Here is a 27,382-nt window from a genome sequence, read left to right on the forward strand (position 1 = left end):
TAGTTTTTGTTACTTCTTTGAATTCTTTTTTTTTTTTCTTTAATTTCTTTATGCATATATGCTTTCTGTAAAATTTTGTTCATGTTTCGTTTCTTTATTTTAAGTTTTAGTATATTGATAGCTGGCTTTGCCGCTTGCTTACTTATTGTTTTTGTTCATATGCTTTTGAAACACATACTTTTGTTTTCTTTCTTTTAATTTTCTTCCTAATAGTTTGGCTAGGGTATTCGAGGAGTAAAAAAGACCGTCACGGTTGGTTCCTAGAGGAGAGGCAGAAGGTGTGTAAGTCCTCTTTTGTGCTAGGTCTTAGTGACAAGTGAAGACTTCTCTAAATGGACCCTTTTCTTTTAGGAGGGAGAGAGAGAGTTTGTAAAACAATGAGTTTGTATTCTCGAAGCATGTCTTCAAGAACTGTGAGCCAGCAGGAGACCAATATGGCTACAAATATTCTAAACAAAAAGAATTAAACAACGACTTTGACCAATCTTTGGCAGAATGGAGTATGCCCAAGTCCCCAAAAGGGAAATTTACCAACAATCCATCTTCGGTTTTAGGGAAACCATTAAGACCGTTGAATAAACAATACGTGTGTCCTTTGAATTGTAAGAAATTCCTCTTCTACTCAAGCAAACAATACACAACCTTAAACAACAATACAATTGCATCCATTTTGGGTGTGTCCAAATAACATTAACTCCATCGAAAGATTAAACACTTCCTTTATTTTGGCCCTTAGGGACCAAAGGTTTACCCAATTCCATGATTCCGTTTTAAAAGTGGTCGAGACAAGTCTTTGTCATGGACCAATCTTTTTTAACCATTTTCCAAATCTAACAATATCCCTTGATGACAAAAATATTTTGGATTATTTAGTCGTTAACCTCCAATCCAGTGGTTATGACATGAAGCCCGGATCCATACCAATATCCTTAGTTTACAGAATTCAATACGAGGGTTTGAAATCTGTAGCCCCTAAGGGCCTCAAAAAATCCACCAGAGAACGAACGAAATTCTTTGAAGGCTTTGATTGCCAATCAAGAACAATTCAACCCAAATACGTTCGATGGGAAGAGGTTAGTTTTCTCGCACAATGGACCTTTCAGGATGTGCAGCCTCAGGTTAAACTTGCCTCTACCATTGCATCAATAACCCAGGACCAATCTGGACTGGTAACAATGACCTTCGACCGGATGAAACTCTCCGGCAGACTACGAGGTGAATCCTCAAAATCAATCAAATGCCAACCATCCAGAGCTTCCTGCTCTAGCATTCCCTCTGACACTAGCAGTCTATTGTCAGAATCAACAATCAGGCTTACCAAGTTAGTTACCAATAACCAAATTGCCCATGGTGTTTACACCAAGGACAAGCAATCTGAACAATCTGAGGAAAGCCAAATTGATCCCGAGTCTCCGATTCCCTCGGCTATGGAAGTTCCTCCAAGGAATTCATCATTAATGATTGATTATGTCCGATTGACCTTTTTCGATCGATAAAGTATTGCTCCGGAAAGACTTTATCAACCTGACAATGCCCTTAGAAAAGATTGGTTTAACAATAAATTTAATCTTCCTGACAAATCCAAATTCATGATGCTTGGTATCATGATATGGAATGATACAAAATTAACATTAGATTCGCGACGGCCTTTTTTACTGCTCGGATACCCTAGCCAAACTATTAGGAAGAAAATTAAAAGAGAGAAAACAAAAGTATGTGTTTCAAAAGCATATGAACAAAAACAATAAGTAAATAGGCGGCAAATCCAGCCATCAATATACTAAAACTAAAAAGAAAGAAACAAAACATGAACAAAATTTTGCCGAAAGAATACATGCATAAAGAAATTAAAGAACTAAAAGAGAAGAATTCAAAGAATTAACGAAAACTAAATGCATAAAAGAATTGAAAGAATCTGGGGGAATGTCTCGCTAAGGGGAGACTTTTTCAGTTAAAATCTGGGGGATTGGATGAGGCTTAATTTGGTGGGATCCTTTGCTAAGAGTAAGCCAGGTTGGGCGGTACAGTTTGCTTGCACGAGTTATCTTATATGGTTTTGGAGGAATCGTGATGTGCATGAGTGTGATTTTATGCGACCTCATAATGGAAGACAGTTAGATTTAGAATATGGGAAATCGGTGGTAGATGCCTGGACTTCCTGTGCTCGTCTCAAGCAGTCGGTAGGTTTTGGAGTGTTTTTGAGGTGGAGGTTTCCTCCTGGTGGTTGGATTAAAGGAAATGTGGATGCTGCCTTTCGACGTAGGGGTGCGGATGTTCGCATTGGTGGTTTATTTCGCGATTCTGCGAGTCGTTTTATTGGTGATTTTGTTAGAAGGGTTCGGTCAAGTTGTGTCCTTGAAGCAAAACTTGAAGCCATTTGCCAAGGTTTGGAGCTGGCGATGAGTAGTCATCTCTAGCCGCTACAGCTGGAGTCGGATTCCCGGAAAGCAATAGAGCTTTTGGATCCATGTTGTGTGGATTGTGGGAGGTTTGGTCGTTTAGTTGAGCGAATTGGTGTTTTGCTGCATGAGATGGTGAGTACGCGATGCGTATATGTTGGACGTGTTGCTAATAAGGCTGCTGATTGGATGTCTAAGTTTCCACTCGATTTGGAGTGCTCTTGGATGTTCTTTCAGGATGTTCCCCACGGTTTGGAGGAGATCCTTCAACGGATTGTGATGCTGCTTCCTTGTAGTTTCTCTTTGAGTCCTTGACTCTGTTGTTTTATTATCGAAAAAAAAAAAAAAAAGAGAATTGGAAGAAAGAAACTTAGACAGCAAGCCGACCATATGCAAATGATGCAAGAAAAATAAAAGAAAGACGGCAGAGCCGTCCATTTCATGCATTGATGTAATGATAGGGTTACAAGGAGAAGGGTAACGGAGCATTGGTGAGGGTAACCGGACTTACACTGGAAAGCTTAAGTTACACCGGCTCTGATACCAGGGAGAAGACAAGATCTTTTGTGGTGTTACACGTTGTTACAAAACATAGTAGATGTTACAGAGACAGGGGGAAGGGATGAAACCTACTCCTAGAGAAGCACTTCTCTAGGTTCTCTCTCTCTCTCTCTATCTATCTATCCAAAATCCTTTAATCAAACTCTTAGCTTCTCAAGTTTCCATGGTCGTTACATTTTTTGTCCATTTAGATAAACTAATCAGTATAATAAACATCACAAAACTACCTGAAACTGAGGAGCATTAGTGCCAGTTGTAGGCAAGATTTCCCAGCGGTATGGCTCGAGGTCTTGGGAAATGGGGTAGTATCCTGCAAGCATCATGTTGTTTGTTGAAGCTACGGCGGAACCAAATTCAAAGACAGTGACATTTGGCGGTCAAGGAACCTCTAATCACTACATTCATTCCCACAGTTTCTGATTTCTCTGTTGGGTTTTAGATTTTGAAGTGGATTTTGGCTTGGCATTTGCCGTTGGGATCTGTTTTAATTTCCATCAAGAAAGAATCTAATGGGGGACAGAATAGAGGAGAAAGAAGGATAAAGAAGATAGGGGGAAGAAGGGAAATCTTAGAAGAATTAGTCTTGAAGAAGGGGAAGAGGGAGAGGAAAACTCATAAGGAGAAGAGAAGAGGAGAAGAAGGGGGGGGGGGGGCTACAAACGCACAAAGCTCAAGCTTCAATTCATTTTTTCTATTCCATCCTCAATAAGCTGATTACAAGTGTTTAAATAACAAAACAAACATACTCGATACGAAAACAACTATAATAGGACTCTTGGTAATTTAAAACTAACAAAAGACTGATCCTACTAGGACTCTTAGGAATTTAAAAATTAAAACTAACTAAAACTTATCCTAGCCTAACTAGAAGGACTAATAGATTGTTATGCGAAAAAATGCTGCAGGATGATGCAGAAGTAATAATCTCACGTCGAGACGACTTCCTCCTCTCCGATGACGACTTCCCCTTCCCCTTCCCCTCCGGTGATCTCCTCTGATTTCCCACCCCTCTCTCTGCCCTCCGCCACCTCCACCACCCCCTTTCCACCCTCTTCGCTCCCTCCCACTGCTCCCTCCCCTCCCCATCCGAATGCCTGGAACACTCCTCTTTCCTCATTAGCCCCTTCATGTAAGCTATCTTTCATCCCTCCTTCTTCTGACTCCCCCATTCCTCTGGTTTGCTGCCCCTCATCTGCTACTGGACCTGAAATCCTTCGATGGAAAAATGCTGTCCTGGGGCAATTTCTTGGCCCTTGCCCTCCTATAGGCATTATCAAGGTCTCCCTAGCTAAGCAATGGAAATCCCTGGGTTCTTTGGAAACATTCGTCATTGACGATGGGATTCTCCTTGTTCAAATTTGCCTCCCCGCTTGTCAATCGAAGGCCATCAATGGTTCTCCTTGGTTTATTGGGCAATCCCCTATTTTCATCAAGCCTTGGGAACCCTCCATGCCGCTCCGCAGAGCTGACTTCAAATCCCTCCCCCTGTGGATCAATTTGCCGGGCCTCCCCTTGGAATTTTGGAACAAAGAATGCTTGAGTCGCATTGGTTCTGCCCTGGGTCGCCCTCTTCGCTCAGACCTGAAGACTTCCAATCTCGAGCGGCTGTCCTATGCTCGAATCTGCGTTGAAGTGCCTGCATCCAAGCCTCTTCCTCCATGTATATCCATTGCCAGTGACTCGGGTGTTCATTTCAATCAGGTCATCGTCTACGATTGGGTCCCTGCTTGGTGCTCCGGCTGTTTGTCGTTCGGCCATGATGCTCTCAAGTGCACTGCTGGTGTTGCTGTTCCCTCGCCTCAATTGACTGTGGTGACCAGCCCGAAGCCGACTCCTCCCTTGTTGATGCCTGAAAACCCTGAGCCCTCTACCCAACCGGGTACATCTCTCACTCGTATTCCACCATCGATCGATGTAATGTTACCTGTTCCTGCTACTGCTTCGTTGTCTTCTCATCTTATCATTGATTCATTGAAAAAATGTTCCATTGATGCTAATATAGGAATTTTTTCTGCTTCTGATAACTCACTGGCCCCATCCATCGCTTTATCTGGTTCTACCAATTCGCCCCCTGCTTCTCTAACCCCATCTCCCAAATCGCTTGACCCCCAAGCTATCGCCGGAATCTTTGCTTCAGCTCCCTCTTCCACAGCGCCAATAACCTGCACATACCGGAGGCGTCGCCCTAAACTCCAGTCCTCCCAGTCATCGAATCCCTGCCATCTCACGGCCATCGATGCCGCTGCCATCCCTGCTGCTTCTACAGAGATCGATGCCGCTGCCATCTCTCCTCCCAACCTCCTCGAGCCATCACTATTATCGCCTGAATCTCAACCTGCTGCTTTCCCCTTCCGTGTTTTCTCAGATCCTGAGTCTTCTGCAATCCCTCCCTCGTCTCTGCTCTTTACCAATTCCATCGCTGGCCTGGACGATACTCCCAATATCATCCCTAATTCCAAAGATTCCAACTTATCCATTTTAACCCCCTCTCAACCTTCGTTGTTGGGCCCCTTGCCCAATGGGCCCAAGCTTTCTTTTCCTAATTCTCTCCTTAAGTTGGCTTCTCACCCCTCTCTGGACCCTTCGGCCCATGGGCCTGATTTGCCCATTTCAGACTTTGCTTTAATATTGCCCATCTCTCCTTCTCAGAATTACCAAGCCCACTCCCCCAAATTTTCTTGTACCATTACTCCTCAGGCCTGTAGCCCGTCCACTACTGACATCGCTTTGGATCCTCAGCTCTCTCTCCAATCACCTGCCCCTGACCGTGCTGAGTGTTGTAGGAGTAATCGCCCTGCTAAAGAGCACAACCCGTTCGGAGACGATTTCTTGGTTGACCTCAAGTCTTCTAAGAAAAAGAAGAAAAAGAAGAAATCCGCAAAATAGCTGTTTGGCCTCTGTTGGCTCCGGCCCTGTTTGGCCCTTTTTTCTCTCTCTATGTGGTTTGCTAGTGTTCTTTAGCTCTTTCTCTTTGTTTGCGAAGTTGTACTTGCTTCTTTGTCTTTAATATAATTATTCATTCATCCAAAAAAAAAACTTATCCTAGATATCCTACCCAAATAAAAACTTTGATTACATGATTATCCCAATAGTAAATAACAAAATTCTAAATTATCTCTAGAACTCCCACAAAAACAGTTCCTATTTTATCTCCTTGCAAGCTGGAGTTTGGGCCCACCAAATTTGAATCTATTTCCATGCAAGCTGGACTTGGGGCCCGCCAAATATGAAATTATCATCTAAGTTACTGTTCACGCTACTGTAGCATGAACAGTAACTTCTGGTTGTGCTGCATCAGAATCCCCATGGGTAGTAACTCAGATAGGTTTCAAAAATTTCCTTTGAAATTTCACCACAGATGAGGTGCTCGTGCTAGCCTGCAGAGGCGTAGAGAGAATCTGGATGGACACTCGATGAAAGATGACTCGCTTGAATATTAACTCCTCACCATTTTAGACAAGGTTATTGTCATCACAAGTAATGTTCTCGACTGATCTCAATGCAAACAAAGAAAATCATACTTGTTCTCTCTCCTTCCCCCCCCCCCCCCTTCTTTTTTCTCTGTTTCCTTCTTTTCTCCTCTGTTTTGTTCCTCTTTTCTTCTTCTCCTTTTAACCATGTCTTTGCTTCTGGGCGGCACAAGGAATGGCCTAAGCAACACTCATGGTGATCTCAGGCGCTGCTATTCTCTTCTCTCGTTGTCCCCAGTTCCCATTGACCAGAATTCCGTCACTTTGTGTGGAATTCTACGATCCTGCCTCACTTCCAATGCATGGGCTTTCTGGGTTCTTTTTTCTTCAGATGAGAAGAAGAGACAGGAAGAAGAAAGGGTACATTTCTTTCATTTCGCTGGTGATGCAGTGGAACCGATTGGAATTTTATTTTATTTCTTGTATTTTGAAGTTCAAGAGTAATGAGGTAATCTCTAATCCAATTGTGGGTAATTTTGGAATTAGAAAAAATAAAATTACAGTTTAACAGAAGTAACAGATTGGACTAACGTGTTGAATGCAAATCCAACTTTGGGGTGTCTGTGCATGTTAAACATAAAATGGGGTGTCAACACATTAAGGCCTCCGTTTTGGGGTGTCACTGCAAATTTCTCTTATTTATTTATTTATTATTTTTAAATAATGAATACTGGGTGCATCTGGCGGCACTGTTTGACAATCCTGTGTTATTGGGTTCTGATCTGGCATGCCATTTCAAAAATGGTGGATGCTGTTTTTGACAGCAACTGCTGATGTATACTCACTATTTTGACCATAACTTTCTTGATACAAGTGTCAGTTAATCTGATTATTTTTGCGCTGGGAACTAGACTTTGAGGGGATCAATTTCATATGAACTTATGAAGACCACTTTAACATAGATTTAGTACGGTCCTTGAAATTGGGTTCAAACATGACTCATGTACAGTCATCTGTATTTCAGAAACAGTAATATGTTTGAGCAATTTACCATAACTTTCCCATCTTACCTTTGTTTATTTGATTCCTTTTTGGTAATGTAGTACTTCAAAACTATCATGTTTTAGTTTTTGCAAGTTTACAATATAAGGTCCTTAAAAATGCACTAGAAGCATACTTTGTGCCAAGAGTCCATACATCTGATGTCAGTAAGGGCTGGTCCTTTATGCAATCATTAAATGGACTAGAAGAAGGGAAGTTCAGTTGGCAACATCTAATTTTATCGTGGTTGAGTCTAACCACATTGATGTAACCTCCTATAGACCGAGGGACGGAGCTGAGAGGTTTTAAGGAGGGACAAGTCTGACAAAAAAGGCCTGGTTGAGGAGCTCTGTTAAAAGTATAAACCGCAGTGAAGAAAGAGGAAGCAATGGAATTTGGAAAAGAGCTTGATATGGATGAATTAAAGGTAAGAGGAAGATTTTTGAAGGATCCCATAAGATCCAAATATGACTATTTGTAGAGTGTAATTGGATAAAAAAAAACCATAAGTGAGCAATGGAGGAGGCAGTGCACTGACTATTCTCAAGGACATGAGTTCTGAGAAGAGCACAGAAGGAGGATTGGTTGAACTTTAAGATAGATCATAGATCTGATCTAAACTTTTTTGGCTAGGGAATTAAGATCCCTGATGTTCGAAAAGAAAAGTTGTTATACATGGAAACCTAAAGGGTTATGGGGTCAAACACCTAGAAGGGGGGCTTCTGTACCTCTTTGGGGGCATCATTGGTAATTGTCAATGGTTCAGGAAGACTGATAATTGAATTGAGAGGGGTAGAGAAGGGTTGCTTGGCTATGAGAGAAGGTGAAAGAGAATGCTGGAGGGAGGAAAGTGGGGGAGGGGTGAGCATTTATGGGCTTCCTTCCTCAATGATCCAGTCTTTTTCTCTTTCCCCATTAGATTCTTCAGACTCATATCTGGTCCATTTTTGACAAGGAAATGGACCATCCATTTCCTTGTAGAGATGTGTGACATGTGTCTCAACATCATATCAAATGGTTAAAATTCATTTATAAATCACATCAATCAACTCTTTGATGTGACTTATAAATGGATTTCAACCATTTGATGTAATGTTGGGACACATGTCACACATCTACAAGGAAATGGATGGTCCATTTCTGACAAGGAAATGGACCTGATAAATTTCCTTGATTCTTCCACCCTGTTAATTGGGCTATTGTTTGTGCCCCCCAAGGAAGAGGGTGGTTAGGAATCCAACATATCAAAGATGTGATTGGTTCAGATATCATCAAGCTGACTTGGAAGATTGCCTCAATAAAGGCATTGTATTTGGGTTGATTGGATCTAGTGGGGGCCACTTCTCTCTAACTGCCTCTCTAACTGCCTTTCGTCTGTTACTTGATGCTTCTATGGTTTGGCGTAGGATTCTTTTGCGTAGAACATCTGGCTTGGAACCTAATTGTTTAAAGACTGGGATGGCAGATCTATAGCAATTTGGTTGGACCACTGGAATCCAAGGGCTTGGATATGAGACTCCATGTTGTAGACATTATGGCCAATGATGATTGGGTCCCTTCCTCTCTTCACCCATTCCTCAATGAATTTACGGCTAGGTTTTCAGCATATCTGGTATGCACATCAGCTTACCATACAATCCAATATCATATAGTTTTGGGCCAAATTTTGTATCCTCACCATTAGATCCTAAAGTCAGTAGTTTGTAAAACATACTATAAATTATTAATGGTTCTCTTAAAAGTAAAGCTGTTAAAATTCAAGTGTAACCAGCCTAAGACAGAAAGGAGAAAGAATTGGAGAGGAAGAAGAGAGTTTGCTGCAAGCCAAAGAAGGCGGCCTGCGATTAGGTTTTTCTCCTAATTGCAGGTTATGCTTCTATATAGATTTAAATCCCATTACAATGCCAATTTTGCCACTGACTAGTTAACGGCAGAAATGAAAAACAAAAGCAAGATAACATGAGGACTGAACGTAACATTTCAGATCTGTAAATATCCTAGATTTGGTTATATTTGACCTTCCGAATATAGAAATATGCTATAAAAAGAAATAAAACCTAATCTCCTGACTCTTGATACTCGAGCTACAAGAAAAAGGAAACAAATTAAAATAGAAAGAATAGAAAGTACATGTGAAAGACTTGTTGTCAAATGTATAGTCAAAATTGTGGCCAACGATCTAGTTAAAGATTGTGGTTCATAACCCAAATGCACACCCATGGTTATGACCCCAACTTGTTGACGCTCCCCCTCAAGCTTGGAATAACAAGAAAATTTATCAAAACTTCATCAATATTAACCGCTAGTATTGATAACAGATGCTGATCAACTCTGATAGAACTTCCATAAACAATCTTTATGTCGAATGAACCATCCGACATTGAGAGTAATAAGGGGTAGTGAACATGAACCACATCCACAAACATATCAACAACAATAATATCAAAGGCACAAGAGGAAGGTAGTAGGCAGTCATCTATACAAGTATATAAAAGTGCAGCTCCAATGTCCACACAAGTAGATAGTGCAGCTTCAGTGTCCTCACATAAGCTCTTTACGAGAAGGCAAGTAGTAGGTAATAGGTAATCATTCTGCTCAAATGGCAGAAATAGTCTCAAACAAAGGTCTCTACAAGTCAAATATGGGCTATTGTGAACCATGGGTAAAAGGTAGTATGGGACCCCATGGATTCAGTGTCAAAGCGTCCGCCTAGGCGGCAAGGCGGTTTTTCAACCTCTTTGTTTTGAATTGCTTAATTGATGCGCTGTTTTTTGCCGCTTTTTCTTGTAAGTGCTACCGTTTGTCACCTTGTGTGCCTTGTTGCCGCTTAGACGCTAAAGTAGCCGCTTTTTTGACATTTTGTACATAATAAGTTTTTTTAAATCAAAATTTAGTTTACAAAGCCATATATAAATTTAATAGCTTAGTCATTTCGGAAATTGAGGCTCAAATTGCAAAGGACCCCGTGCCCGTTGGCAACAAAATGTGAAGCATGAGCCATACTCAACATTGAGAATCAATGAATCATTAAATGGACAATTACTTGGAAATTGGAATAATGAGATTTATTAATTTATCATGTTGGCCTTGATAGTACATAATCATTGTTATGATGCTTGATGAGATGAACATATGTTTGTGTTTTCTTTTGGATAATTTTTTATAATTATAATTCTTGAATGCTTTCTTTTTTGGATGAATGTGACTATTGAATGTTTGTTTAGCTTATTATAGAAAGTAGTTGTATTAAAAGTAGTTTAAAAGGAGTTGTATTAAAATTTTTTGACCCAACCGCTTTGGTTGCTTATTCGCCTAGGCGGAGTTCTAATCGCTTTGGTCACCTTGCTGCTTTGACAACCTTGCGTGGGTTACTGTAGACCAAGTAGTTAGGTAAAAGGCAGTATGGGTCATGGTTGTTGCGCCTAGGCGGCCGCCTAAGCGACAAAGTGACTTTTCAACCGCTTTGTTTTGAAACGCTTAATTGATGCCCAATCTGGAAAGGAACTCCAAGGCCCAGAGCCCCGTGCTCATCGGCAACAGAATGTGAAGCATAAGCCATACTCAACATTAAGAATCAATGAATCAGTAAATGCCTAGGCAGATGCTTTGACAACCATGGTTTGATGAGATGAACTTATGTTTGTGTTCTTTTTTTGAATAATTTTTCATAATTATGATTCTTAAATGCTTTTTTTTTGGGATGAATGTGACTATTGAATATTTGTTTAGCTTATTATAGAAAGTAGTTGTATTGAAGAGTAGTTTAAAAGTAGTTATATTGAAAAATTTTGATCCAACCACTTTGGTTGCCTTAGTACCGCTTAGGCGCCGCTTTGTTGCCTAATCGCCTAGGCGGAGCCCCAATCGCTTTGGTCGCCTTACTGCCTTGACAACCATGGTATGGGTTTCCACAGACCAAGTAAGTAGGTAAAATTGATCAAATGGGTAGGTAAAATTGATCAAGTGGATAGGTAAGTTTGACCAAGTAGGTATGTATTGCTGTAGGATACCATCTCAGGATAAAAGTCTCCACAAATAACACTCATTCAAAAAAATTCTTGAGTAGATAGAGAATAAGTTCCTAATCTCCATCTCACATGTAACATTTACACGTGGATAAATAATGACAATTAATTACCAGCAACTCAAAGTCTATACTGAGAAATTGTTTGGCAACTGAATGAACCATGTTACTTGATGAAATTAACCACAAGAACTTCCAGTTATTACTGATGTCAAACAGTTAGCCAAAAAGTGCAGAATAGTAGTGGCAAGTCAATAGAAGTGCAACACTCAATCAGTAATTGGACCTTTTTTAATCAAAGAGTAAAAACAAAAATTATAGTTGATTTTGATAAATAGGAGTATAGGACAGCAGTAACATCAATAGCCATTAGGTTATACTTCAGAACCCAGTAATGTAAGTTAGCAATAATAGGATAGCATCAATAAGGCACACCAGTAGAAACAACTTATTTTTCACCTAAAAACTTGAACAGGGCAGCAGTGAAGTATCTACCAGAATAATTTATTGGTAGCCAGTTTAAAGAAAAAAGAGCAAATTGCACTGGCACCCCAAAATAGAGGTCTTAAAGCACTGACACCCCCACTTTATGTTTAAAAAGCAGAGAGACCCCAAATTGGATTTTCATTGGATATATTTGTCCAATTTGTAACTAAAAACCTTTCGGACACTGCTTATTATAGGGATATTTTTTAAAATAAACAGTGATTTAACTGTTTTCAGTGATTAATTCGACAATTATATCCAACGGAAATCCAATTTTGGGGTCTCTATGCTTTTTAAAAACAAAGTGGGGTGTTAGTGCTTTAAGGCCTCCATTTTGGGGTGCCAGTGCAATTTGCTCAAGAAAAAAGAACAAACAGTAGTAATGAAAATAGGGCACTCAATTGCAGCAGTAAGGAAACTCAACTTGCAACATTTTCAATAGGGGCAACAACCGATGCAGTAGCTAGTATAGTATTTTTTATTGAACTGTACCTGGCCCCAAGGAGATTTGAACTCTTGAACTCTTACTAATAGGTGCTTTTTCATAACTAAAAAAAATAAAAAATAAAAAAAGACACCACTTCATGAAGGGAAGCAGCAGCGGAAATGGTTCAATCAGCAATAGATTTCTATTTCTCAGAAGATAGGGAACGGCAGTCTATTCTGATGAATAGAAAGACATGATAAACTCAGCAATAGCTCAAGTTGGGGTCATAACCGTGGATCCGCACTGTGCACATGGATTATGACCCAAAATCTTTGACTAGACATTTGACCACAATCTTTGACCAGATCTTTGATCACATGTCTTTCACATGTGCTTTCTATTCTTTCTATTTTATTTGTTTCTTTTTTGCTTGTAGCTTGAGTATCAAGCAGTATTTGGGAGATTTAGTTCTATCATAAAATACTTTCTATATTTGGAAGATTGATTGTAACCAGATTTAGGATATTTTCAGTTGTGGAATTTTAGGTTTAGTCCTCAACTTATTTTGCTTATGTCTTTTATTTCTGCTGTTAATTAGATAAGGGTAGAATTGGTAGTGTAACACTGTAATGGGGTTTAAGTCTATATAAAACATAACTTGTGATTAGGAGAAAAACCTAATCACAAGCCTTCTTCTTTGGCTTGTGGGGAACACTCTTCTTCTCCAATTCTTTCTCCTTTCCTAGTCCTTAGGCTGGTTACATGTCCTAAATTCTAACATTGTATCAGATCTGGTTGATCAGTTTGAGGAAAACCCTATTCTCTCACATTTGCTTCGTTTTTCCCTGTCTTTCTTCCTACTTGGTGTGCAGCCACCTATTGCTGTCTTATCCATGTAGTTGAGATCTTTTTTTGACAATTTATGAGGAGATCTCTACCTAACTAATGCTACTACAAAAGACCTAGAGGATAAAACTTTTTGTGCCATTGTTTTCTCCAATATGCGATCTGCTGAGGCCACAGCAATTTCAGCGCAAGTCAACTCCCATTTCTTGAGCGCTGTCAGCCCCAACATGATCCCCTGGGATGTTTGTTTTATGGCGTATGAAGTCTGTTCAGTCTACAAACTACACTGCCTACTGCCCTTATATTGGTGGAGATATTTCCTTTTTTTTTCTGCAGCTACTGCGAATCACTGCGGGGGTATTTTTTGTTTACTGCTGGTCCTATCACTGCTATTGCCATTACTGCTACGGTTTTCTGCATATATTTGTGAGTACCACCTCTGTCCTCTGGCTCTCTTTTTCATTCTCTTCATATTCTTCCTCACTCTTCTCATCTCTTCTCGCGGTTCAAGTGTTTTGAAACTGCAGGAATTGAAACAAAAGTCAACCTTTGGAATAAAGTGAACCGATTTGGTTTGTTAGACCAACTCAACATTACATGGTGTTGAACAACTTGACAAGTTTACTTCCATAAAGAAACTGAGTAAATTATAATCCTACACTATGCTCCAGATGCACAGTATTCAAAAATGCTGACAGCATCATGTTTGCATTGTGCTTGAGTAAACCACATGGTCGCTACCAAGGCTAGAGTGTCACCTGCATGATTATTTAAAAGGGGTATCCATAAGCGGTAAGCTATCATCCACAAGCTTAGTGAGGGATTGGGGCATGTGAAGGTGATGCATCCTCAATTGAATGAGGGTCAAGCTGCCAAGATCTTTAGGCCAGTCTTAACTCCAGGCCCAAAGTGGGTTCTCTTTTTTGGATAAAGGTCCAAAGGGGTTAGGTGATTCTGGTTATGGACTATGGGATGCCTTATGGATTGGAACTCCAATCGGGTTTGAATTAGTGACCTCTGAACCTCTGGTATAAACAAATAGATTGTAATGAGTGAGTTGGGGTGGTTTGTTTAGGGTTTAATGGGTTTAGGGTGGGTTTCAAGAAGATCAAGAAATAGAGTATGAGAGGGAAAAAGGGGCTGGATTTCTTGAGTTAGGTTTGGGGATCTAATGACACCGAAACGTGGTGAAGATTGTGGCAAACCTAGTGCTGGTGGCTTAGGAGATGTTCACCAAGTTTCATCAGATTTGAATGTTTGAAATTGAAGTTATGGAGAATCTTGATCTTGGAGGGGAAATAGGGGGTTAAAATCAAGAAAGTATCTTACCTAGGGTTTGGTTTAGTAGGTTAGGGCTTTTATGAGGATTGGAAGGTAGGTGGAATCGTGTTCTTTTTCCCTTCTTGTTTTGGGGGGTTGGGGGGGGGGGGGGGAGGGTTATGACTATCATTTGGACTATCATTTGGGTGAATATGGATTGCTGATTTATGAGATATGACGGTTCTTGATCAGTTGATTGTGGATGAAAGAGAAGTGTTCAAACAAGGGGATGGGGCTTTAAGTAGAAAATCAAGGGGAAAGGAGAAGGGGGATAGGGTAGGCTGTGAAATGCCTGGATTTCTTTTCCGGTGGGGTGGCTTTGTAGGCACCTGACTCGAGAGGAGTTGGAGTTGTGTAAGGCTGTTTTTTCACCCATGGTAAGAAACCAAGCTTGGCTTCACATTGGGCATTAAAATTCTACAATCTTGGACCTTCCAAATCGAATAAACACACTAGCAGCAAATACTCAGAAGGGCCCTTGAATTGAAATAAACTTGTATTAATAATCCGAGGGGTAGCCTTCGCCATTTAGTTGGGGTAAGGCTGCTACTTCTTGTTGTGAGGGGCTACCTTTCCATCGAATGTGACAAGCTATTTATGCCAGTAAATCTGGAGTTCTAATGGGAATGGAACTCCTAAGTCCTAACTAACAACAAGAGGTGTTCTATTTGAACTAGAACTACTAACTTCTAATTGACTTAAACTATGAAAATAACAACTAATGAATTAGGTCTTCAAGTCAGACCTTTACACAGACTAGGACACAAAATCATGAACTTTTCTAGAAGCTGAAAGCTGATTTCGTATAATGCACAAGAAAACCCCTTGGATTAGGCAGAATTGCTAGTCACTCCCCAATCTAAGTAAGCTAAAAGCATGGAAAAACAAAGTTTGTGCTGCTGGGCAGCAAGCCTAGGGGCTTCTTGGCCTTCCATTTGATGTGGGAAGGCTTGGCTCTCGCATCAGAAGGTCTGACATTTTGGACATGCAAATACCCTCCTTCAAGCACAACAACAAAGCCATGGAGTTTCTTCCTGCTGAGGATCTCCATGACATTAAACTCAAGAAACAAGTAGGTTCATTGCATCTCTAACAAGTTGTTTCAGATGGTCTCCTTGGTCCTTTTCCAAACTTGAGCGAGTCAAGTTCTTCTCAGAAGGAGATTCGATGGGGGTACCCAGTCTTAGCCTGGCTAGACTGATATGATCCATGATGGAAACCCAGCCCAAGTTTTGGTCCTAAACTGGTTGTCTAGTTTGGAAGGGCTTGAATTAGAAACAATGTAGTTGTCTTAAAACTGCTTGGGCAGATTATGGAGGATCAGCATGGTAGTTTCTTTTTTAAGCATTAGATTCATTTGGTAATTTCTTATTTCAGTTGTTTCTATTTTTATGCTAGGCTTATAGGATATTTTTTTCTTGCAACTGTAGGGGGCAAAGGGTAAGTGTTGGGGTCCAAAGTGCTATAAACCTTTGTTTTTTGCATTTCCTATGTCTAAAATGGACTATCAAATTTGCGGAGCTGCAACTTGGTAAATTGACCAAATTGCCCTAACTTGTTGATCGCTCCTGGTACACATTCGATGGTGGCCCCTATAGTGGCTTGTTTTGGTTAAAAAAATGCCTGGGCCTCTTACACAAAGGCCCTAAGGCTCTGCTCGTGGGGAGGTGGTCCCATGGAAAAGAAAGCGTGATTATGGAAGTTCAGACCAGGGTTTAGCTTGGAGTAGAAGAGCTAAACAACTTACAAATCATCGTTGCAGGATCACGATGGCTGAAGATGACATGACTGGCTATTTGCTAGTGGCTGACCAAAAGTTTTCGCATGTCTACAGTCTCTGGTGGAACATCTACAAGTCAATTACGGTTATTAGGTCGCTAGCAGAACATGGGTATTACAGAACTCAAAAGAGCTTGAGCTTGAAGTAGGGGAGGCTGAAGGCATGTTTGTGGATGACCCTGTTGACGCTGGTCAGATAGATCTCATGCTGGTTTCCCTTTTTTGAGGTCAATTTTTTTGCATTACACAGCCACAAACATAGGTGCTGAACACAGTATCAACTTTCACACCAGGTCTTGTCTACACAACTACATCATAGCTCAGACCATGTACACTACTAGATTAGCCACAACAATCCGGCCACATGCCATAGTGGATCTTCACAGCTATAAATTGATCCCTTGTCTTTTGTCTTAAAAACAAGGGAGCCACATCACTGATATAAAAACAAGGGAGCCACATCACTGATACTAGCACCAATTTGTTGCAGCACTCACCATTTTGAATCGGCATTGCTGACTAATATTGCTCTAATACCATGTAACAGAATCAGAGTTATATCTACAAATTTCAGGAAAAAAGAGGAGAAAAGGAAGTAAGAAGGGAGCAAAATGGAGGGGAGAAGAGAGCCGAACAATTGGGGGAGTAGAATACCCTAATTAGCTGCTAGGATTGTGTTTAGAATAATGTAAATTCTGTAAGTTACATAGGTCCTTGACTTTTGTATCAAATCCCTGGATGAATAATATGATACAGAAATCACCCCGTGAGGCATAATTTAATCTTAACAGTTTTGCCAACGGTGTAGCTTACTTGATACTCGTATGCACATTTTCATGTTAAGTATGCTCTAGTTTTCACCTTAATAAGTATGCGTATGGTATGCATATCCAAAATATTATTAAAACAACATTTGAATGGTGCATTTTTCTGAGTGTACGCTAAAAATGCACTCTGTACATGCCTGTACGATACTCTTACTAAATGTGTTCGATATGCCGTATAATGAAAACACTAACCCCTCCCCCCCCTTTCGACCTTTCATATTCTCCCTCCCTCCAACATCCGACTCCAACTTTTGGTTTTGTTTTCCCATCCTGTTCCGTTGCAGCTTACTGTCATCTACAGAAGATATGTCATCTTTCTTTCTTGTTGTTTTCAAATTCTTTTTGCTTCTTCTTGATGAGAAAGAACAGATCCAAAGAGAATCCAACATTTTTAAGTTGGTACCCGATCTTGCTTTTTCTCTCCTCTTTCTTTTTTTTTTTTTTTTGGGGGGGGGGGGGGCTAATTGTCCTCTGATCTTTTTTCATTTTCCCTCAACAAACCTCTTTCCAGGGTCCTCAGAGAATGATCGAATGATTTAAGAAAAAAAATCTAAACTTTGATTCTCTTTTGATCTGTTTTAATCTTTTTAATTCAGAGAAATAATTAGCTATTTGATTACAAGAATGAAGTAACATGTTTCCCATATGTTGGTGCACTTGGGTCCTTCACTGTCAATGTCTGATTACAACAACAAGAAACCTTATTCCGATGAAATGGGGTTGGCTGCATGGATCCTTGCCCTCCAATCGACTCTATTTGAGGTTGTAGGTAATACTCCATTAATTTTCAATTCCATAATTGATGACAAGGGAAAGATCCTTACTTGGATTCACTTTCCCAAATATGAAGTATATGCAGCAGAAGTAAATCTGGATCCACGTTCTCGTTCCACCACCAAATCTCTACCGGGATGATTCCACAATCACAAGGAAAGGGAAGTATTTCCAACAACCCAAATGCCGTGTGGAAAGAAGTTGAAAGAATGATCTAAGGCAAAGGAAGGAAACCTCTACTAGGTTTCCCTTCGTACGTTTCTTAGAGAGAGGGAGAGAGATGGGAGCCGCTTCCTTTTCAGGGAAAACTTACGTAATGTAAAACACACTCACTTATGCGGTGGTTACCAAAACATATAACCCTATTTTGTAACCGCCCTAATAGTGAGTTTCCAAATTTGCCCTTGGGCATTTAATTTATTAATTATATTAACAAATTCCAACAGCTCCCACTTGCACAAGGGTAAATGTTAATCTTTCAATGTGTCCCAGACACACATGTATATCCCAGATATACATATTCAATCTCTCTGCTATGTATCCCAGATACATAGACCTCTTGTGTCCCAGACACACATGTATATCCCGTATATACATATATATTGATCTCTTCACTATGTATCCCAGATACATAGACCACCTGTGTCCCAGACACTAATATCCACAAGTCATACTGGCAAAATGGGTTGTGCGACCGGTGATATACCTGCACGCGTGCGTGAGCCCCAAACTAGAAACCTTCCCAGAAGGCCAGAATGGCACATCACTCAAATAAACATATCAAATAAACATTAGTATAACACAGTGTCCTAGGTTTATTCAAACTCATCAGACTGAAGGTATCTCGATCCCTCTGAGAGATCACCTTCTTGTCCTTAAAATGTTCACTACTGTAACACATACGGTTGGCGCGCCAAAGAAACACTTTTAGGGTGCAGTTGAATCAAACCTTTCCTTTCGCCCCAGACCATCACTACACTTAGGATTGACTCTAGTGCCCCTTTAGGTCGAATCTATTATGACCATAGGTAACACCCCAAAGTAGCCACATCAATCCTTCATTTCATGATGTCGTCGAAAGTCACTAAGAACACTAATGGACCATAAGATCCAGGACTCACATAATGAGAGGAGCAGGGATCCATCCTCTCATTTCCAATGATCGCTAAGCACACATAGTATGATATACGTGCTATGGTGGAGCATTCTATATACAATATAACGTATGTCCATCTCAACACCATACATGTCTTAGTCTAGTCGCAACCTCTTGCGCCTAACCCGAGTTTCTTTTTTATCGCCACCCTAGCGCCACATAAAGTACTCGCACTGGCTCTTATAGGCAACATGAATAGTGGGAACATTCATGTCGAATCTCTTCACAATAGAGAAACTCATCTTGATTCCAAATCAAGGCGACATCATGATTATGAATTGACCTACACAAAGTCATTCACAATCCGTCTCATCTTTGCTCGCCTCCAAGGCGCCAGAGGCGAATGCTCGTGTGAGTGAGCCATTCTCTTGCCTATTGACATATCTTGTTTTATGCTAGAAAAACACAATCACACAGAATGTGAATAAAATAAATGCTGGAATGAACTCATATTACTCAATAATAAGAAAGTCTCAGTACAAAAATAAGTCACAATCTACGCAAGCCCAAGGATTTTTCATGAGAATAAAAACATCCTTGGCTTAGGTTTGGTAAGAGGGTCAGCTACCATCTGACTAGTAGATATGTGCTTAAGTACAACTTTCTTCCTTGATGTAATGTCTCTAACAAAGTGATATCTGAACTGTATATGTTTGGTCTTCCCATGATACTTGGGGTCCTTGACATAGCTAAGAGCGGCCGTACTATCACAGTAGACAAGGGCAACCTCTTTGGATGTCATCACAATTCCAGTATGTCGAAGGAATCTCCTCAACCAAACAGCCTCTTGAACCGCAGTGAGCATGCCACATACTCGCTTCCATGGTCGAGAGGGATATACAAGCTCGCTTCTTGCTACACCACGAAATGGCCCCGCCATTCGGTAAGAAAGCATATCCAGAGGTTGATTTGCGCTCATCAATGTCTCCAGCCCCGTCGGCATCATTATAGCCAACTAAGCACAAATCCAATCCTTGGTAACACAACATATAGTTACTCGTTCCTCTGAGATATCTCAATATCCTCTTGACTGCTTTTCAGTGCTCTATGCCTGGGTTTGATTGGTATCGACTAACCAAATCCACTGCATAACAAATATCCGGCCTAATACATATCATAGCGTACATAAGGCTACCCACTGCACTGTAATATGGAACTCTTTCCATCTTGATTTTCTCCTCTGGAGTCTTAGGACCCATCTTAAGGCTCAAATGCAAACCCTTCTCCATTGGAGCATCAATTGGTTTGCAGTTGTGCATCTGGTATCTCGTCAAGACATTGTCAATATAAGTCTCTTGAGATAAACCCAATAATCTCTTTTGCTTGTTTCTAATAATCTTGACACCAAGCACATAGCTTGCTTCACCCATGTCCTTCATATCAAATACGGAGGACAACCATTTCTTAATGGTTTCCATAGCTCCTTGCTATTGCTAGCCATAAGTATGTCATCTACATACAGTGTCAGAATGACATAATTACTATCAGATCTCTTGGTGTAAACACAGTGGTCTTCCTCAAGCATGGAAAAATCATTTTCCATCATAGCTTGGTGGAAGCGCACATTCCACTATCTAGATGCTTGCTTTAAGCCATATATGGACTTCTTAAGTTTGCACACTTTGCGCTTAAGTCCATTGGTTTCAAAGCCTTGAGGTTGATCCATATAGATCTCTTCCTCAAGTTCTCCATTGAGAAAAGTAGTTTTTACATCCATTTGATAAACCTCCAAGTCCAATTGAGCAACAATGGCTAGTATGAGGCGAATTGAGGCAAACCTAACCACAGGGGAAAAAGTTTCCACATAATCAGCACCCTCTCGTTGGGTGTAGCCCTTAGCCACTAAACGAGCCTTGTATCTCTCAATAGATCCATCCTCCTTTCTCTTGATCTTGAGAACCCACTTGTTCCCAATTGCCTTTCGGCCCGGCGGCAAGTCAACCAAGTCCCAGACATGATTAACTTTCATCGACTCCAACTCTTCCTCTATTGCTTTCAACCATTCCTTTGAGCTTGACCCCGCAAGAGCTTCCTACACGCTCTTTGGTTCATGCTCATCGACTGAAGTCATCTCACAGTCGATCTCTTCAGGAGTTACCATGTAGACTTCATCCTCTATGTCGAAACGTCGACGAGGAACTTGCCCGCGCCCACTACGGCGCAAGTGCATGTCAGATTGCTCACCCTCTGAGGTAGCTATCACATTTGCACTCCCACTCCCACTAGGATCTTCTAGATGAACCTAGGTTCATTATCCAGAATCTGAATCCCTGGAGTGACAAGACCACTATCTTGTATTAACTCCTGAAAGAGATGGAAAATCATTCTCCAAGAATGTTGCATCCCTAGATTCAAGTTCTGTTCTCCTCTCACTCTCATCCAGTCTAATGAAGACATGGCCCTTTAAGGATTCAGAATATCTCACAAAGATACACTTTCTTCCTCTGGGTCCAAGCTTTCCATATTGGTAAGAAGTAGAGTGAACATATGTTGCACATCCCCATGCGCGCAAGTAACTCAAATTTGGCTTCCTTCCGGTCCACAATTCATATGGTGTGGAAGGAACCGATTTGGTTGGAACTCTGTTGAGGATATAGGCCGCAGTCAGCAAAGCATCTCCCCAATAAGAGATGGGTAGATTTGCTTGCGCCATCATGGATCTCACCATGTCTAGCAAGGTTCTATTCCTCCTCTCAGCAACCCCATTTTGCTGTGGAGTCCCTGGAATAGTAAGTTGTCTAGATATCCCCTTTTTTTTATCACATAACCCTTTGAACATATCGGAGAGATACTCTCTACCTCTATCCGTTCTAAGAGTTTTAATCCTTTTATCTAACTGATTCTCAACTAAGCTCATGAATTTCTTAAAACATTCCAAAGCTTCTGACTTATGAAAAATTAGATAAATGTGACCATACCGTGTATAGTCATCTAAGAATATGATGAAATAAGACTGTCCTTTTCTAGTATGCACATTCATGGGTCCACACGCATCTGAATGGATAAGTTCTAAAGGAAGAGATGCTTCCAAAGCCTTTTCAAATGGTTTTCTAGTTGCTTTTCCTGCTAGACATGACTCACTGGTTGGCAAATCAGATAGTGAACCTTGGCCTAAGAGACCTTCTCTTGCCAACCTGTTCATCCTATCTAAGCCAATATGTCTTAGTCTAGCATGCCAAAAATTAGAATCAATACACACAATATCTTGGCAAACAAAAACACTACTAGAATTAAATGAATAATCAATTGTATCCAATATAATGAAACCACTCTTAAGCAAAACCATAACCATAAACTGTATCACCTAGATACAAAACCAAAGAATTGTTTTCAAATACAACTCTAAAACCATGTCTCATAAACCACTCTTGTTTCTGTTCCCACCTCTGTTACTTTGCCTAGACCACTGAGGTTGAGCTCTCTTCTTCTTGCGCTCGAAGCCTGCACCCTTACTAGTGCTTGCTTCAGCAACAAGTACTTCAGTGTGAGGGACATCGGCTAACATCCGATCCTCCTCTAGCTCAAGGTGCTTGGCAGCTTGATCAATTGTCTTGACCTCATTAACATGAGTCAAGAAGATCTTCATATGCTCCTAAGACTTAGGCAATGACCTGATGATTGCGGAGACTTGCTCCTCATCAGTCTTTTGGCGCCCACATGCGCTCAACTCACTAATCATGCTAGACATGATGGTTATATGCTGCCCCATGGTGTGACCTGGCGCATTTTATAACCGTCAAAGGTGAGTCCGAGCTGGCGGCCTCTTGTGGTGGAAGTCCCTCCGTACTGGAACTTCATAGCCTCCCACAAAGACTTTGCCGTCATATGCTTCTCAAATCGAAGCATCAGGTCATCCGTCATGGAGCTTAGGATACTAATCCTAGCTACCCGATCCTTCCTCTTCTAGGCATTGTAAAGCTCAAGGTTCCTGCGATACTGTGCAGTGGTACATTCCTCAGGTGGGGACATGGTCTAGTTTATGGTTTCTAGCATGTTCTGCTCTTCTAGGAGATACTGCACCTTTCGGTGCCAGAGGTCATAATTCCTCTCATTCAGTTTATCTCCTTTAGTGAAGTCAGCAACAATGCCTTTGGTAGCAGCCATTTATTCTAGAGACATTATATACTAGAATGAGTTCAACTATTCTAGCATAAAACACAACTCATGCAACAACAAATCACACTAGCATAGTCAACCTATGGGATAAGCACTTAAACCAAAAGAGATGCTAACAAACATTCAATCAAATTCTCATGCAAACCCACATAGACTTATACACTAGTTTCATTATGTGCAAGAAACATGATTGATATACCCATCATAAAAAACAGTTTTATTAAAATAAAACATGCAATCATGTTAATACTATGACGGTGGTTCACACAGAACACTTCTACCTCATTAGCTCCCGCTAGGCCCCATTAGGCCCTCAATGCTTAAACATCACATAGATTGTGAGCCATGGATGTCCATTCAAAACTGGACAAAAAACTCAGACGGATTCTGAGACGGATGACTGTCTGACAATCCGTCTGAGACGGATTCTGAGACGGCTCTCCGTCTGGGAGTCCATCTGCCCGCACGGACGCTGCCGTCTCACCAGACGGACAATCCGTCGGCATTCTCGTGACTAGACGGATTCTGAGACGGCGCATCGTCTGAGAGTCCGTTTGGCTTCTGTGACCAGACGGATTCTGAGACGGCGCACCGTCTGAGAGTCCGTCTGGTACACGGACGTCAATTCCCCATTTAACGATTTTTTTTTTTCAAAAAACGGAAAATCACGTTTTTTTTAAAAAAAAAAAAAATAAATCTAAAAACACATGAAAAAATCCAGCATTAAATCTTAAACAAAAATTATCATCATGGATTATCAATTAATGCAAATCTTCATTAGGGAAATTCACAAGGATCCTCCCACTCGGATCCGAAAGGGTTTTCAAAAAAAACTTTAACAAATCTCCCATGGGTTTCGCATTAAACCCTGGAATCTCCGTGGGTTTCCATAAACCCTTGATCCTCCCATTGGATCCATTCATTGAAATTAAACAATGGGGAGGAACAAAGAACCGTGGGAACCAATGGCTCTGATGCCAATTTAGGTAATACTCCATTAATTTTCAATTCCATAATTGATGACAAGGGAAAGATCCTTACTTGGATTCACTTTCCCAAATATGAAGTATACGCAGCAGAAGTAAATTTGGATCCACGTTCTCGTTCCACCACTAAATCTCTACCGGGATGATTCCACAATCACTAGGAAAGGGAAGTATTTCCACAACCCAAATGCCGTGTGGAAAGAAGTTGGAAGAATGATCTAAAGCAAAAGAAGGAATCCTCTACTAGGTTTCCCTTCGTACGTTTCTTGGAGAGAGGGAGAGAGATGGGAGCCGCTTCCTTTTCAGGGAAAACTTACGTAATGTAAAACACACTCACTTATGCAGTGGTTACCAAAATATATAACCCTATTTTGTAACCGCCCTAATAGTGAGTTTCCAAATTTGCCCTTGGGCATTTAATTTATTAATTATATTAATAAATTCCAACAGAGGTCATACTAGATACAAGGCTTAAGCTATGCATATCATTTCTCTCCATTTCTGCTGATCTTATCTTAGGTCTGCCCCTAACTTTTCTTGTTCCTTCAATCTGGTCTTTCTTGTTATGGATCTGGTTAGTTTCTGATTAGTTTTCCTGCTGAGCTCCATTATTTCCCAAAGTTAATTGGCGACGATTCTGCAACCTTGAGATTGTATATGTGCTATTTTCTGTTTAATGGGTTGTGAATGTCGATTGGAGAGGTCACCATTATTGCTTATGGAGAAGCCATATCTAACACATGGGTATCATTGTCATACGTATTTTATTATGCCGGATTTTCGAAAAGGGATTATCTCCGCCTGGCCGTTTAATTGCCATATGTATCTGCAACCATATAATTGCCTCTCCCGAACTTAGGTTTTGACAATCTAACGCTCTTGTAAATGTGGTTGCAATGTTTCTGGAATTAAATTAGAAACTGATGGTCCATGAGGTGACAATGCTTTTTCATTCCCGTATACGTTGTGTGGATATGTTACTTGTCATGGACATGAGTTTTTAATATTGTTGTCTGGGAAACTTTTAATCGTAAACTTGAAATATTTGTTTGTAGTAAGTTTTCTGTACTATATGGTACTCTTTACATATCTAACATTCTAGTATGGTGTACTGTCCACAGGTGGGAGGGACTTGCTCATGTTGCACTTCATTGTTGGGGCCAGAACCAGCAAACGACCCCATCAGCAATTGATGGTGAACCTACGGATGTTCTTAATGTCATGTTTGTAAATCTGTTGCACATTGCAATCAAACTATTAGGAGAACAGGATCCTAATTTTAGAAAAGCTTGCATGGTTGCTGCATTTTCTCTGCCATCAAATGCTGCAAGAGAATCTTGGTTTCACACCCGTGATCTGAACCAGAGAACAACTTTTAGTTACATAATTAATACAATTGAAAGAGATTCCAAGTTCTCTGAAGCATTTACAAGAATAGAGGCAGCTGTTCAGAAGAATGAAGATCCACTTCAGCAGATGAGATGGATGCAGGCCCTTCTTTGTCCAGATGGAATAAGAGTGAAAGAACTTGACTGGAGTCAATCTTTGAGTGAATGTGTAGATTTCCTTCGTTTTTGTAATGGACATAGAGAGAAAGCTGAAATTGTGTTCACACAGGTTAAATCTAATTTCTGCAGGAATATTGCATACAGTGATGCATGTGAGAACATTGGGAGACTGCTTGAAATGTACAGGAAAACCAGAAAACAGTTTATGAATGGGATGGTTTCACTGCATTATAATTAGAAGCATCACCTGTTCCCTTGTCTCTATGAATCAGGTCTCTTTTGCTGATTATTACTCTTGCTACTTTTTAGATCGCCTTCTACTAAAATGAGGAGGAGCCATACCAGAGGAGCCATACCAAGCAAGGCAATTCCTCCTAACCAGAATTCTAGAAAGGAGTACAGGTCTCATTACAATCTTTAATGAGCATGTGTTTCTACATCCTTCTGAGTTGGATCTTGAAGTTCTTGATGGAAATCCAGAGATTCCCACTGCATCTAGTTTTGCACTAGTTGAACTCTCGTCATGTAATCTGTTGGCTTCTTCTTTTCACTCCATACATGTTTGAATTTCTTATCATGGAGTAGTCAATTGGTAATATTAATTGCCAACGTAGATATTTAAAGCATTTTAAGAAGAGTTCACATTTCTATCGATAGCACCAATAGCTTTTTTCCTTTTCTGGCAGAAGATATGATAGGCCTTCATATTATTGATCTAATCATTCCGCCAAAGGTAGCTGTTGAGTCTGCTAGTTCATCATAGTTTACTGCTATAACGTCTTGTAGTTTATCGAAGCCTACAAATTTTCTCCTTGGGTCCGATTGGTACCTGACCCACGAAGTAGTTGCATTACCCCCTAACGTTCCATTTCTTTTATTTGTAAGCATTGTAAAACGCAGCTCCACACCAAGGCAGTGAAGTAATACTGGAAGAAAAGATGTCTCTGCCTAACTCTTAACCAATAGAAACAACGGCTTGCTGCAGTGGAATAATTCTTTTACTTAAGTTGTCTCTAGTTGGTAGTGTCTGTTTAAGATCTCTAGGCATGGTTTAAAGTATCCCACCGTATGATACAATATTAGTCAATACGTATCCATATTAAATACAGTCGATATGATACATAATGATCTTTTTCTTCCATTTTTTCTTGTTTAATTTTGTCCCTGAATGATATGTATTGCATTACAAGAAAATGTATTGACCAGAATGATACAACACTTTCACCAAAAAGAAAAAGAAAGAATGATACAACACTTAATAGGAGAGGATACGTCACGTATTAGATCATATCGAAATATCTATTCCATGACCAATTGACCCATAGCCCACCTTTCTTTAAGCCTACCCATCATATTTGCTTCATTATGCTAGCAAAACTTAAGTCCCCATTATGTCTTTCCTGTTGTGAACAGTGTCCCATGAAATGAAGTGCCTTTTACTCTACCAACAACAGCAAAAAAATAAAATTGGACCAATACCTGATCACAACCCACTGATACTAACCACCTCTACCTGCATTCAGTCAGGCAGAAAACTGTTTCACTACCAACTTGCCTGGCACTTGCACCCATGTTTCTCTAGTAAGGTGATCAAAGGGTCGGATGCTAGTAGAGGGGATTCGATTATTTTCAATCTCAAATCTTTCCCGTTTCCTTCGGTCCTGGAACAAACATGTGTTTGGCAATGTAAGTAATCTTTTTCATGCTTTGTCTTTGGAGATC

General features: G+C 40.5%; 1 protein-coding gene across 5 annotated transcripts in view; it reads left to right on the forward strand.

The window, feature by feature from the left end:
• The window catches only part of LOC149018729 (uncharacterized), a 44,052-nt gene extending 17,505 nt beyond the window's left edge, over positions 1-26,547 (forward strand). Inside the window, exon 4 of one of the 5 annotated variants that reach the window (XM_089152881.1) lies at positions 25,274-26,545. In XM_089152881.1, coding sequence (XP_089009007.1) covers positions 25,274-25,898 — 625 coding nt within the window. In that variant the 3' untranslated portion in view covers positions 25,899-26,545. The other 4 variants (XM_089152882.1, XM_089152885.1, XM_089152883.1 and 1 more) reach the window with 4 other exon arrangements.
• The last annotated feature ends 835 nt before the right edge of the window (positions 26,548-27,382 follow it).

Source organism: Hakea prostrata, chromosome 4, assembly GCF_041222555.1.
Source record: "Hakea prostrata isolate BN-2017 chromosome 4, UWA_Hpros_2, whole genome shotgun sequence".
NCBI classification, from domain to species: Eukaryota; Viridiplantae; Streptophyta; class Magnoliopsida; order Proteales; family Proteaceae; genus Hakea; species Hakea prostrata.